Here is a 15,286-nt window from a genome sequence, read left to right on the forward strand (position 1 = left end):
ATTAGAAACTTGGGGAAATACAGTATAGAACCCACTTGGAGCTGACAATGTGCATGTTAATTGAAGATGCAGAGAGCTATGACTTCCTCTACCCTGCACTCCAAAGATGGTTTAACAGAGGGATCAGTGCATGGGATATTCTATCATAACATTATATGAGAGGTATTTTTCTGAATTCTGGGACTGAATTTCAATTTTGAATAATGCCAACACCTCCTCAAAATTAAGCCTCCAAAACGCTGGTGTTTGAGTATGGGTGTCTGCATGGTGTATGCAAGCTAGAAATTTAAGTGCCTATTGTAGACTGTGAAAGTTATCAGTCAGATGAAGTGTGGACAATAGTCTGGCTCAGACAGTCACATAGGACTTGGTTCAGTTGCCTAAACATGTGTCTGCTAATGATTAAGATTGTCCTAAGGTAACCTTGGATGTCTGGGTTATCCAGGACATTTTGACAAGCTTGGCAGATGCAATACAGGACCTACAGACAAATCTGCATGCTTCTGAACTGGCACCTGGATGACAGGTAGTAACTTTGCTTGAAGATGTTATTTATTGACAACATTATTCTACTGGCTATATGACCTTAACCAAGAAGGAAAAACTTAAGAGGCAGATCCAGTAGGAAAACTGAATACTCATAGGCACTGTCTGAAAAGAAATAGAAGATCAACAGGCTTTCTCATGCTAAGGCTTGTGATTATCTAGCACAGCTGTTTTAAATTATGCATCAGCATTAGCACTAAATTAGGGGCAATTGCACAGATATTAATTATGAAATCATTCAGTAGCCTTCAGTTTTGTCAAAATCTGCAAAAAACAAAGGAAAATAAAAATAGTTATGTTACATTTGAGTGCCACAAACAAAAGGACAATTAAAATATTTGCTCTGGAATCCAAAAAGTAGTTAACAGAGCATAAAATACAAACCTACCAAATGTTTAATGGGGATGTGAGACACCGAACGTTACAGCTCCCTGGGGAGGGAGGGGAGCCAGATGTGCAGCAACAGAGCACCTCTCCTTGCCAAGGTGCCCACAGAGGCAGCCACCACTCCCAAAGGAGGCAAATTCTCCTTAGACTGCAATGTCATGTGGCACCTACTCAAGCTGATTTCTCCTTCTGTATGTAGTAGAAGTGCCAGTTGCTCCCTCTTGCAAATAGCGTCCCCAAAGAGGGCTTCCTCTCAGCCGACCCATCTAGCCCCAGAGAGCCTTCTGGCAGGGTAGAGGTCTGTCCTCCGCACTGCTGACAAGACTTTTTCTGTTTCCACGTTCACTCTCTTCCTTGTGGAAGCCTGCTGAATTGTAATTGGAGAGAGCAGAAGCAATATACTAAGAAAATGGGAAAATCTAATAGTAGGAAATGGCCTTTTTGTTGGTTAAAAGCAAGCTTTTGAAAAGGAAGGTTGGAAGGGGGAACTAATGTTATTTACATCTTTAGTGCCAGTATACAACAAAGTTACAAATAAGAACCTGTGCAAAATTCTTGTTAACGATTTGACAAGCTTTGATTGCCATTAGTAAGGGAAAGGGGAACAGGTGGAAAAACACTTCTGCTGTGAATGATAACTATCTAACCGATTTTTGTCCTTTTTTTTTGTTTGACTGAAAGTTTTGGTCTAAAAATTCCATAATGTCCCAAGTTAAATACTTCTATATAAAACTTTGTTCTAGCAACATGAATCCAACATGAAAAAGTTAAAAAAAAGGAGATGGAGGAACAGGTTCCTTTCTCAGCTGCATTATTGCAGGACTGCTTGTAGAGAGTGAGCCCTGAGTATAACAGTGTTGGCCATCTAGTGAGGGCATGTATGGTACCAGGCTGCTCCATGCAGACATACTGGCAAGCCTTGGCATCTGGGCTGCAGGACTGGATATCTCGCCTTGTATCTATCTGCATCAGCCTGGAAAAATGAACCTAAACAATCCTTGATCGTGAAGAGCCATTTCTCTAGAAAAGATATTTTGAATCACAAATTTTAATTGCTTGCTGCCTCTTTCATGCTGCACACCCAAGAATCACAAGTCTCACTCAGTTCAGTAGCTATCTTTTCTGAAGACACTGAGTTACATGTAAGTAGCTGTAACTTTCAGACTTAACAGTTTGCAGGCTCAAGAAGGCAGCCTTAAAGCCCCACATTTTTTGGTCTCTTAAGATAGCACATTGCTTCCGTGTAGATGAGGAAGACTTCTGAGAGGCTTGCATACAGAGTTTTAGATCATATGCTCATAATACAAGAATCCAGTGGGAAGAAATGGGAAGAAGTCTGTTTAGGGTAGCTTTTGGGAAATTCTCCCCTCACACACTGCTGCCTCTATAAAGCCTGAAAGAGTTCCTCTGGTAGCCTGCTAGATGGCAGTATCACATAACGAGTAAGTTAGTAAGTAAGCAAAGGCAAACACTTTTGCATGACAAAAATCGAGATATATTTCTCTTCCCTGTTATAGACAATTTTACCATTCATGTAATTGAAATTAAAAAGAAATCGTATTTATGTTTGAGGTGATAACTTCTTACTGTGCTCTTGCTTTCAATTATTCAACAAACCGTACTTTGACAAGTTGAGTGGAAGTCTTTTGGGACATATATTTATTATTTAAACATAGGAATGTTTTCCTGAGGTCAGCTCATTTTGTAGGCATTTGGGGAAAACTGAGTAGGCTTCATTGTGCTTAGCATATACATACAGCTCATGTGCATCTGGGTTTTTCCATCATAAAATTTTAACAACATAGTGGAGTGCAGAGATCCAGATGTACTTGTCTGAAATTCTGTTCTTTGAAATAATTGCATCTGGACATCTGTATCTTCTCCAACTATTTTCCCTTGAATTAAAGGAATATAATATTTTTATCCCAGTGTGTGATGGGGCTGTTCAGCCTGAAGAAGAGAAGGCTGCATGGAGACCTCATAGCAGCCTTCCCGTTTCTGAAGGGGGGCTATAAGGATGATGGAGAGGGACTCTTAATCAGGGACTGTAGTGACAGGACAAGGGGTAATGGATTAAAACTTTTAACAGGGGAAGTTTAGATTGGATATAAGGAGGAAGTTCTTTACTGTAAGAGTGGTGAGGTACTGGAATGAGTTGCCCAGGGAAGTTGTGAATGCTCCATCCCTGGCGGTGTTTTAAGGCCAGGTTGGACAGAGCCTTGGGTAATATGGTTTAGTGTGAGGTGTCCCTGTCCATGGCAGGGGGGTTGGAACTCGATGATCTTAAGGTCCTTTCCAACCCTAACTATTCTATGATTCTATGATATATTGCCTGCCAGAAATTACAGTCTTTGGCTTTAAGTGTGCAGGAAGCTTCCCATATAACCACAGTGGAAACATCTATTTATTTGTTTATTTCTTGTACCTGTCGTGACTTTTGGCTTGAGGCAGAGATTTATTAACTTTGACTGACTTCCTTTTTGGTACAATATTATCTTCAGTGGCTCACAGTGCTAGGTATGTCTCTCTATGTGGGAGCATTCAGATAGGAAAATTCAGGAAATGGTAAGCAGCCAAAATTCGGGAACATTAACATTTCCTGAGAGAAGTTACAAGCGTAGTGAGTTTTATACAATTGACACAGTGATGTCTGAGTAACCTTAATGAGCATAAATTTGGTACCTTTCTATGTTTTAAGTTCTGGCTGCTACAGTGGACCATCTCTTGCTTGGAAAGAAGTCTGAACTGGAGCAGCAGGTTTTGGAAGTGTAGTAGCACCCTCATATTGTTCAATTTGGGCATGCATGATGTGTAAGAGGAAAATACAAAACAGGGCATGTTAAAAGAAAAAACAATGCTAGGTGAGGACACCTAAGAAAATGCAGATTTGGAGGAATAGTACCTCTGCAAGGGGAATATGGGCACTTTCACAGGTAATAGAGGCTTGGCCTTTCAGTCCTTTGTGCTCTCAGTTCCTCTGCATATGTCTATCCTGGCAGTTTCTAAAATTCAAGAAGAGAGTGAAAATGACGTGAAAGTAGGACATGGAAACACACAGATGATTGCTGTAGGTCAGACCTGCTGAAAGGTAGAATTGAATGGCTGTTCAAAACAGGCACTGTACAGGCGCTCCTAAAATACTACAGCAGTAGTATTTCAGTCATTCCTGTGTAGTCTGTCTGCTGCCTGTGCAATTAGTTAAAAATAGATTTGGGTAGAATATATTAGAGTGTATTAGGATCAATTTTTAGTACTGCATTATTTATTACTTTAAAGAAGAATAAATAAAGTCGTACTTTCATTTTAATACAACTAGTCCTATTTCTTCAGAGTAAGTAAATGCCTATTAAATTGAACTTAAGTATTATACATTGTTACTTGAATAAATACCTACTGAAGCTCATAAGCATGCTAAGGAGTTGGCAGCACAAGTGGCTTTAAGGACCTTGTGAATATTAAATGAGAATGATGCTCTTGAACCCTTGAGCCTTTGAGATCCCATAGTTGCCCTGATCTTTTCTTTAGATCATCATGAGGAGCTTGATTCAGACATGGTCTTTGTCAGCTTTATGACACCCTGATGGCCAACAGTCTGGCCCTGATAGAGTGAAAATATGCCAGCAGATGTGTCCCCTTCAGCATGGACATCTGACCCTCAGCCATTCACAGAGGCATATTATCAACACATGGGACAGGCAGAACTGAGCACACGCAGATTTAGGGGAGAAAAGAGAAGGAGCAGGGCACCAGAATTACCATGTCAAGGGGTGGACTATGAGAAAGCCAAGGAAATAGGACCTCCAGTCTTTAGAAACCTGATGCCATTGTATTAGTCACTGTATGGGCAGGCAACCAAGGAGATCATCTGTGGCCTAGGCATCTCACCCTTATGTACAAATCAGAGGTCACCGTATTGATGGATACAGTAGACATATTGGGGATACATCGGGTTAATGGAGAAGCAATAAGAAAAATCCTCCTTCACCCCTGAATTGGGGAAAAGTTAGTGAAGTTAGTGAGAAAAATGGAGAATGTTTACATTAAATCATAATAGGCTAGAAATAAGAATGAGATTTCTGGCCGTTGAGAGGAGTAGCAAAGAAACCAGTGACACAAGGTGGAGCTCAGTGTGTTTATGAAAAGCAGTGAAGTGTTCAGCAGTGGCAGCAGGGGTAACAAATTGCTTTCAGCAGGTCCCTTCAACACTATTCCAGATAGTTCTTCCAGATTTTGTTTGCGGATCCATTTATTCAGGTTTTTTTCTTTCCAGTGTTTGCAGATGACCTTGCAGAAAGATGCTAGATTTAACACTAGTTTTACAGGAGTGCAGACTGGTGACCATGGGTTTTGAAAGTAGAAAGGGACACATGAATGAGGAGTCAAGCCTGAGGTTAGATGTGTGCATGAATGTGCAAATGTATGTATTAAGAACAAGGAAGGGAGGCTCTTGTGGCAGTGACAAGACCTGCGATGTAGTGCAGACAGGAACTTCCAGTGGGAGATTACAAGAGAAGGGGCAGGACAACAGCTAAGGTGGGACAGATGAGGCATGTGTACCCAAGCACCATTCCACCCTGAGCACTGAGAGCAGGCAGGATGCCTCTAATGCAAGCAAGAGTTGGAGCCGGCTCAGCTGTTGGCCAGTTGAGGACAGAGCAAATCCAGTCCCTTGGGGAATGTCAGTGGGAGATTGGAAGCGCAGGTTGGTGCTGTGTGAAGGTGCTGCTGCTGAGGCTATGGAGAAATAGGAGGTGAAAAAGTCCATCTGGAAGGCTATGTAATAATTAAGTAAGACCGAGCATAACTGATATGATAGCAATTACCCTCAGTAAACATCTGAATATTTACTCAGCCTTTTCCACTTTTGATTAAAAAAAAATAAATAGAAGACTGATTTATTTGAAAGAATAAGGCACATGCCACAAAAGAGCATTCTGAGAGAAAATGAAAAATAAAAGAGTTGGAGGCATTTCCCAAAGGCACAGGAAAATATAAATAGTCCTGAGTTTCATGTCAAAGGGAAGAAATACTTGGTGTTAGCTTTATTTTTAGAAAGTGGGAGAAGTTATGAGACAGCCTGATATGAGCTGGCTGTCTGAAAATATCTGTCATTTTCAGTGTATACCCTAGATATATCTGACCAGTCTGCTACTCTGCGAAAAACATGAAAATAGAAAGTGTCACTGTGGAAAGATTCATCTGCCCCGACACAGGTGGCTCAAAGTTAAATACCTCGGTGTGAACTGTTTGCTGCAGACCGTTGTATCTGGTGGAGGGGAAAAGAGCATCATGAGCTGATAATCTGGCTCATGTAAAATCAGTTGCCTGAGGTAGGCTAGGAAGATGTAAAATAGGGTGACCAGCTGAGGTGTACACATCTGAAATCATCTGAGATGAATCTTGTCTACAAGAAACCCCTGTGACTACATTGCTCTTAAAATGAAAGGCTGAGCAGCCTAAAATGTGTAATACATGTGAGCTCATTTTGGAGGGATAAGTGCTTCACTGTGTGGGGGTCAAGTACCACCTTAGTGCTCCCTTAAAATGTATTACTGCTGATAGAGCAAAATGTAACTGGGAGAAGTTATTTCTAAACTTCCAGAAGAGAAACATGTCGGGTAGATGCAAAGTCATGTTTTCCAGCTGATCCACTATGACAGGTCTTTAGGTGAACAAGAGTTCATGTACACTGAATTCTTGCAGAATGGTGGATTTTCTGTATTCATCATTAATTATAAACCTGGAACTGGAAACAGAATTTAACACAGAGAAAATAGAAGCTTCACGAGTTGTAGCTTCAAAATAGAAAACCTTAAGCCAGAGAGTGTTCGTGAAATTCTTAGTTCACAGTCATGATTGTAGGTAATCTGGTTAAATGTGTGAACTGTATCAAGTAAAGCAGTACCCATAGTAATGTGGGTGACAGAAAAAGAGTTCACAAAAGTGAAATTTCCACGTTAATTTAAAAGAGAGTCCTAATTTTTCTTTTTAAGTCTTCAGACAATAACTGGTTGCAGCCACCTTTGCTGGGTCTGAGGAAATCCCAGGCTGATGTCGATTTGTCTGCTGTGTGCCATGGGTCAGCAGTTTGGTGAGAAGCTGAAACGATTGACAGTATCATGTCTCTTGGTTGTTATTCCCATGGATGACCCTGCAGAACTGATCACCCTCAGAAGCAATCCTGTCTGACTTTAGGGATGTTCTGTGCTGCAAAGCAGGGGCCTTAATGACCACTGTGGTCATTCAGAGGTCCTGAGGGTAAAGAGCCATGCCCTCATAGAAAAGAGAGAAAGTCTTGGAATTTGGGAGCTGAAAATTCAGAAGAGCAAATGCTTCTTGGCAATTAGAAAGTATTTTGCAGAAATAAAAGTTCACTCTGTGTTACTGGTTTCAGTGAGGTCTAGTAACTAGCATTGGCACAATTTTAGTCTAAAGGGTAGCCAGCTTTCTGGCACTTTGAACAGGTATGAAACAAGAAGGCAATGGAGAAGGTATCCTATGTCTGTGATAGCCTTGAAAAAATGCCCTGTACTGTCATTACATCTGTGCATTTCAACTGTGCCAGGCCATTCTGCTTATGCTAGAAATAGTGTTCTTATTAGCTCTCTTACTACAGCAGCAGAAGGTACGTTTTCTGGCATGTCTGTATCCGCACCTGTGGATCTTATTAATACTGAGCATGAGAAAATGCTTTCCCATGCTTGACCTTTGTACATGGGACAATGCACATTCATTGTATTGTCTCCTTTTTCAGGGTTTTTATGTGTATATATACTATGGTAAAGATGTCAATACATTATATAAAGTTGCTGTGAAATATAAGGATATAATAGTACCACTGCAAATATGGGAAGTCATATATTTGAGATATAGCTCTTCACACAGTAGTGAACATGAAGGATGTTGGACCTATTTACAAGTAACGAGGTTGCGCAAACTCTGCAGCTAGTGTTTGCGGGAATGTTCCTTCGTTGGTATGTTCTGCACAGCTTCTTTTTCAGCATGCAGGCAAGTGATGGAGCAATTAGCAGTGATGCAGACTCAGATAGCCTCCATCTTCCATCACAGTTTATTACTCCGTTTGTAGATTAAACAGAAGAGGTTCACAGTGTGTTTTCCATGTAAAGTAGTTCAGCATTTTATGTTTCTGTCAGACACAGTGAAAAAAACAGTTGCAGAAGCTGATACATGTGTATGGCACAGTTGTGATATCTTTTGAGAAATAGGGTGTGAACATATAATTAAAGACTACAGGATATGTTTAACACTTTGTGGCTAAGGTTAAAAAAACATGTAGCTCCTCATTTCTGCATCTTCCCACTGGAGAGGCTTGTTCTGAAGGAGACTTGAGGTTTCTTTCCTAGGAGGCCTCCTACGTGTACTAGAAATAGCCAGGGTGCGACATGCCCTAGTTACATCCCCTGCACGAGCGGCGGTGAGGACGATGTGGTGGGAGTAAGCCAGCTCCGTAGCCACTGGCAGTACAAGAAGCATGGTGGGGAGAGCTCCAGCTGCTCCTCCTGCACCCATAGCCATGTAAACAGGACGTGCTTCTGCACAAAAGGAAAGTGTTTACATTGTCTTCGCTGCTTCCTGAGTTTCAAGAGGAGGGGAGAAATGGCAGGAATAGGGACAGGGCAGGGGAAGTCCTTACCTGGGCTCTGCCACTTGCCAGAGGATGGCACAGAAGCAAACCCTGCTCTTTTGCACTGCCCAGGGCCCCTTCATCCTGTCTGGCATTCTGCAGGGTGTGTTGCACTTGCGTTAATCCAAGTGCCAGGAATGGTCCTACCCTTTTCCTGAGAAACAGCCTGAGATGAGGCCCCCTGCATTCTCTGTCACACGTTTTGAGGGAATTGGGAGCATGGGGCTGTTTGACCTTTAAGACATCTTGACATAAGGGGCAGTAATCTGCCCAAGGAGGTGGTTCTGCCCCTCTACTGTGCTCTGGTGATACCCCACCTGAAGTACTGCATCAAGCTCTGGAGTCAGTACAGGAAAGATATGGACCTGTCGGAGAGGGTCCAGAGAAGGATCACAAAGATGATCAGAGGAATGGAGCACCTCTCCTATGAGGAAAGGCTGAGAAAGTTGGGGTTGTTCAGCCTGGAGAAGGCTCCAGGGAAACCTTACTGTGATGTTTCACTTTTTAAACAGGGCCTGTGAGAAAGATGGGGAGAGACTCTTTAGCAGGGCCTGTTGCACTAGGATGAGGGGTGATGGTTTTGAACTAAAAGAGGGGAGATTCAGTCTGGATGTGAAGGAGAAATGTTTTACAATGAGGGTGGTAAAACACTGGCACAGGTTGCCCAGAGAGGTGGTGGATGAACCATCCTTGTAGACATTCAAGACCATGCTGGATGTACTTCTGGGCAACCTTATCTAGTTGAAGATGTCCCTGTTCATTGCAGGGGGGTTGGACTAGATGAGTTTTGAAGGTTCCTTTCAACCCGAACTATTCTATGATTCTAACCTGTCTACCTGTACAGGGAGAAAATACCTATCGGAAAATGCAAGTTTATCCCCTCAAAAGTTGACAGATGATGTAGGCAGCTGCATGTCTGAAATTCTGGGGTTTTTACACCAAGTAGATTTCAAGTTGTGACCCATTCACACAGACCTTAGGATTCCTTAAATACACTTGTGTGATTATAGCTAACCTATTACAGCTAAAGCTGCTTTATTAATTACATTGCCATGTTGGGTTGTAACATGCTAAAAATATCAGTGCTGATAATCTTGTTCACTTCTTACTTTCAGCACGGCTGCGTTCTTTGTACATGCTGTCACATCACCGTGTTGTAGATGCACCAGGGTTATCACAGGCAGGGCTTTATTATTCCAGCAAAGTTCTTTCTTTGTTATTTCAATAGGAAACAGAAGATGGGTGATAAGCTAACAAACTCACAATGGGTGGAAGTTCATTAAAAATAATGTCCTTGTTGTATGCATGATGTATTTAGAAGTTAAGCCCTCCAGAGCAGCAGGTGTTTGTACAGTGCCACTACAATGGGGCCTCGCGTGTTACCAGATTGACAGTGCTGATGGTAATCAAAGCTAACTCTTTGGCATGCTGGCAAGTTAGGTGGGGTCAGGGAGCTGGTAGCTGTGTACAGTTCTGATTGTGAGGTATATGTGAGGTGGCTGGGCAGGGGACTAGAACAAGCACCTTCCACGGAAGGTGACTGTGTTTCTTTTTGGCAAGCTGTATGTCAGAGGTAGTATGTTGCTGCAGTTACTTTCAAATCACCTTTTTTTTATTTTTCCTTTTAAAAGAAATATTGCATTAAGCTGCGGTCTAGCTTTGTAATACACAAGTAGGTCAAAGTGCTGTCATGACTGTCTTGTATACCACCTACAAACACAGCTTAAAAACATGTCAAGTGCCAAATTAAACAGGAAGAGCAAGCGATGCATTCTAATTCCTCTACTTGTGCTCAAGTCTGGAGCACAATTTAGCAGTGGTGTGATAGAAAGAACATCACACCTCTGGCTTTTGACATCACTTTCACCAGCAAATGTGGTGGAAACCTGGACTGTTTTCCAGTGCTGTGAGCAGGTTGAGGTGGTTGCCAGGCACATTGTGCATTTAAGCTTCACAGTATTGGAGGCACAGAGTCTGCATCTGTAAAGTGGTTTCTTCACCCTCAGTTTCAGATGCTGTGAAGGCAAAGCAGCACAGTTAGTGCACACAGGTACCACTATCATCATACCCTGGATCCCCTGACATAAGGAAGTGTGAAAAAAAACCTCTCAAGTTCACTGACCTGCAGATAAATTTTTTAGGAAATAAGCAGCTGTAAAAGTGCATTGAAAAGACACTTCAGCTTCTTGGAAACAGCCAGCCCAGAACATCTTTTTTGCTTGTTAGTGGCATTTCCCCTGGCCTCCATCATTTCCCCTGCTCATTCCTGCCTTTGTGGGAGCAGGGTGGAGCTGGGGATTTGCAGCAGGTACCAATGTGCTTTTGAACTTCCTTGGGAGGTGCAGGGCTGCTTCCCCCTCCACTGACAGCTGGGGCACTGGGGGTGCACACCCCATCTACAGCCAGCCCTTTCCTTTGTGGCTTTGGTGCCATCTCTAGTATTTTGATACACAAAATTCCCTCTCTGTGTGCTCTCACACACAGAGACATGTGTGTGGCAGAAAGACAACTAGATTTGTGAATCTCAAATGTCTCTCAGGCAGTGTGAGGATACGGAATGCTGTCCCGTTTGGGATGCTGTCTGATATGAGCTGCACCCAAGCTTAGTTAGTCCGGTGCTGGCCATCTGGGTGAACTGCTCTCCCCACATCACCTTAAAAGCGCGATCATGCTTTCCTTTCTCTTAACAGATAATCCTGAAATAGCCAGCAGGAGTGGAACAGAGTGTCACGAAGCCTCCCTGCGGACGGCCAAGCACGGCTACTGTACATACTACCCCGTCTCCTCCTCTCTAGAGTTGCCACAAACTGCATGCTAAGTCAAGAATTTGTTCTTATGGACAAATCACAAACTCAAAAAGCTAGTGCTGCTATGTCATATATGAATATTAAATATGGTATGCTTACTATACTCCAACCTAAAATAGTTAACTACCTGATACCAGCTGTGATGTTTCAAGACATAAAGGGTAACATTTAGTTTTAAAGATTTTCTAAGCATAGTTTAATTCTTGCAAATATTGTCTTTTCTCCATAATTATACCCAACAGAAATGGTCCAGTTAAGTTAGTCTCGCGAGATTCAGTGTTTATGAATCTTTCGAGCTCAGCAATAATTAAGTTGCATTGGCTAAAAACTCATCCCAGTTGCAGGTTTAATTTTCACCCAAACTACGATTGGGGTTTTCCTTCTTGCTTAAAAAAACCTCTTGGTTTTGCTCCCCCAGCGAGTCAATTCCAAGACAGAGGAAGTGAAACGCAGCCCAGTGTCCTGCACATCACCCCACCAATCTGAATATCTTTAGCCAGAAGTCCAAAGTAAAGCACAACTTAGATGCACATGGTTGGTGTTTGACTTGTATGGAGAAGTTGTATTTGAATCATAGCAGAATAGCAGAAGAAAATTTAAAAATTTGCACAGTATGAACTTCATACCCCTTTCAATCCCCAAAAGAACAAAGTCTTGAGAATATTATTTTACGAGTATATTTATAACGTTTTTAAAAGAGACTTTGCAGAAGTGCCTAAATTTTGTCACATCAGACTTGATGAAAGTGAGCCTGATGCCAACAGTCAAATGTCACCAGAAGCGAATAATCTGTCAAACTCATAGTCAGGTTAACCAAAAAGATCCGAGCTGTTACGAAGTAACCTGTAGAAGTGTAAAATCAAACACACACACACACACAAAAGACCAAACTAACAAAAGAGAAGGTGAAAAAGAAGGCTGTAGATGAAGATTGTATGATACTCTAATTTAATTAAAATTCTGTTGAGTCACTGAAACTTCATCAGTGACTTTAATCTAGACTATTAACTGAACACTAAGAATGTAGAATGAGATTCAGTTTAATAAATCATTGCTGTATTTGCATTTTTTTAATTGGATTATAAGATTGTAACCAGATTAGAGTGGAGAAAAAAATAGTTCTTTTAATTGTTTTTCTTTAAAAACATATTTTATGTATGTCACAAAAGTATGAAGATATCTTTAATACAATTATATACATGTTATATATACATACATACATATATACATATATATGGATGAAGCAGATTTTAATGTTGTTTACTTTTTTAAATACTTTGTTGATTTACAAGGTAATTATATATGTATAATTAAAATTTCATTTGTTTGATTTGAGATTTGTTTCAAGCACTATTGTACCAAATATTTCATATTTCACATTTTATATGTTGCACATGTATCTCATAAATGACATAGTTTTTAAATTATTGTTTAAGAAAAAGAAAACAGGACAGCTGTTATAAGTGGATATTATGTATAATTGTTTGCAGCATAAGTTTTCTATGTGGACATTATTAGTGATTGCAGTATTTTAACTTAACCTCTTCAGATTGATTGTAAACTATTTTAAACGTTGGCAGCACTGCCTGTTCGGAACGACTGAAGGCACTAACCATATAATTACTTGTCAAGGAAATTCTTTTCCAGGCTAAATCTTGTTTGTCCGATGTCTAATTACTCTCTATTTATATATAAAGCTGGAGATTTGATCATCCGAAAGAAAGAATAAATAATCACAATTCGATTGTAAAATTAACATAGTGCTTGTAACGTTGCATTAGTTTAATTTGTGGAAAAATAATGTATCTTAACTCGTTACTTTAGCAGTTAAGGTATCACCATTATATACTATTAAAACACTAATATTTGTAGACTTTCTCAGTCATTATAACTAGGTAGTTGACACTGCAACTTGCCTATATCTGTCAAAGTTGTTTTTATTTTTTTATAATAGTTAATTTAGGCATTTGGGTAGCTTATTGTATAATACTAAATGGTAAATTATCCATGTTGTTTAAATATTTTATGTAGATAACTCTCCAGGACATTGTTTTGTGTGAACTTTTTATGTTTCAAAATAACTGTTATTCTATGTTTTTTACAATTAATCCAATACTCCTATTTTTTGCCCATGGATGACGAAGCTTCAGATACATCAGGTCTTTCATCCAGACAAACTGACAGACAAAAAGAGAAAATGTATTTTTTAATAAGAGATCCACTTTCCGACTTTATGACTTTGTAATATTCCTGAAAACTGTACAAGTACAGACCTATGCTAACAGTAAGGAGGCAATTACAGAGATGTGCAAATACGTGTACAACAGATTCTGCATTTTATTTATTTATAAAGTAATTTTATAGACTATTTCAAAATTTGGGAAGATCTAAAACTATTTTTCTGTATAAATATTATTTGCCAAAACTTTGTTTATATTTTAAGAAAAAAGTCTAATGAAAATGATTAAATTTTAAATGCTTTGTTTAATTAAAAAAAAAGACAAAAAAACAACAAATAAAACTCCCCTAAAAGAACCATGAGATGGGCCAACACAGAGACCGTGAGTACTGTAGCTGGGACACGGTTTCAAGTGACTGAGATGTCTCAGTGTTTATTTTCTTCGAAGGATGTACAGCACCTCACCAAAATACCTTTTCGTTTGCCTCTCTCATCCAGCATAATTGACGACACATACGATAAATATTTCGGTAACAGTTAAAAGAAACCCCTCCATTCACTCTTTTCCAGCATATAACTACTAGTGGTCTGTTAAATAGCCATTCTATTTCTGTTGTGACGTTAAATTCATTCACCCAATGTACAACCACTGAAATAAAAAGAAGCATTTTAAAATGAGAGCGGAGTCAGGGCCATTCTTTCTTGTGGTGTGGCTCTCGGAGGAAGGGCCTGGGGTAACAGAATAGTCAAAAGAAGGTGGAGAAGTCTTTAAGAAGTGGGTTTTTTTTTTTTATTCTACTTTGGTTTATTTTTACTGTGGATTTTGTTGTTATTTTTTAGTTTGATTTTTTGTTTGTTTTGCTTTGCTTAATTTTATTTCATTTTGGTTTTTTTGAGGGGTTATTTTATTCTATTTGGTTTCCTTTGCTTTATTTTGTTTTAGTTTGGTTTGGTTTATTTTGCTTTATGTTATTTCATTTTGTTTTGTTTGGTTTTGGTTTTGCTTTGCTTTGTTTTATTATGGTTTTTTGTTTACTTTGGTTTATTATTTTAGTTTAGTTTAGTTTACTTTTTCCTTAATTGCAGAGTCAAGTAACAAATCCTTTAGGGCAGTCTCCAGATGCACATGTAGATGCTATATGAAGAAGCACATACACTTCTGCTGGAGACACATGCTGACGATACCACACTGCATGGCTTTATCCCCAGACAGTCCTTTCATGCACTCTCTGCTTGCTTGTGCATGCTGGGGTACAGGCAGGCAGTGGTTATCTCGGTGGTGTGGCTCACAAATGCCTAACTGTTGGGGGATTTATTTGCCAGTGCATCCTCTGCATCTTCCTTTCTTGCCTACATCGTAGAACATATTATACAAACAAATACTCCCTGTTATCAACTAGCTCCTCTGGGGAGAGCAGCATCACAGAGGTTTGCATGCCCAAGGGCAGAGATCACACAGCAAGCCACTGATAGAGGAGGGATTAAAATGTCTGTCTTGCAGTTCCATGGATTCTTCACACCATCTTCCCTGATCTGTTTTTGTTAAAATACTTTAAAGAAAAGAAATGCGATTCCTGCACAAGCAAGAAGAGCTTCTGTCATGAAGTCGTGTATATTTTATCAGCACAGGGCTGAAAAGGAGTCCAAGGTCACAAGTGATGTGGAAAAGCACCAGGTCAACAAGTCAATTTGGACATATCCCAAACACACTGAGCCAGAAGC

The 15,286-nt window shown here is 40.2% G+C and overlaps 1 protein-coding gene across 5 annotated transcripts in view; it reads left to right on the forward strand.

Moving 5' to 3' along the window:
* The window catches only part of MBNL2 (muscleblind like splicing regulator 2), a 118,064-nt gene extending 103,822 nt beyond the window's left edge, over nucleotides 1-14,242 (forward strand). For all 5 annotated transcript variants that reach the window (XM_034071416.1, XM_034071399.1, XM_034071434.1 and 2 more), the window contains one exon: nucleotides 11,269-14,242. In XM_034071416.1, the coding sequence (XP_033927307.1) occupies nucleotides 11,269-11,283 (15 nt within the window). In that variant the 3' untranslated portion in view covers nucleotides 11,284-14,242. The remainder of the gene's footprint in view (nucleotides 1-11,268) is intronic.
* The last annotated feature ends 1,044 nt before the right edge of the window (nucleotides 14,243-15,286 follow it).

Source organism: Melopsittacus undulatus, chromosome 2, assembly GCF_012275295.1.
Source record: "Melopsittacus undulatus isolate bMelUnd1 chromosome 2, bMelUnd1.mat.Z, whole genome shotgun sequence".
In the NCBI taxonomy this organism is placed as follows: domain Eukaryota; kingdom Metazoa; phylum Chordata; class Aves; order Psittaciformes; family Psittaculidae; genus Melopsittacus; species Melopsittacus undulatus.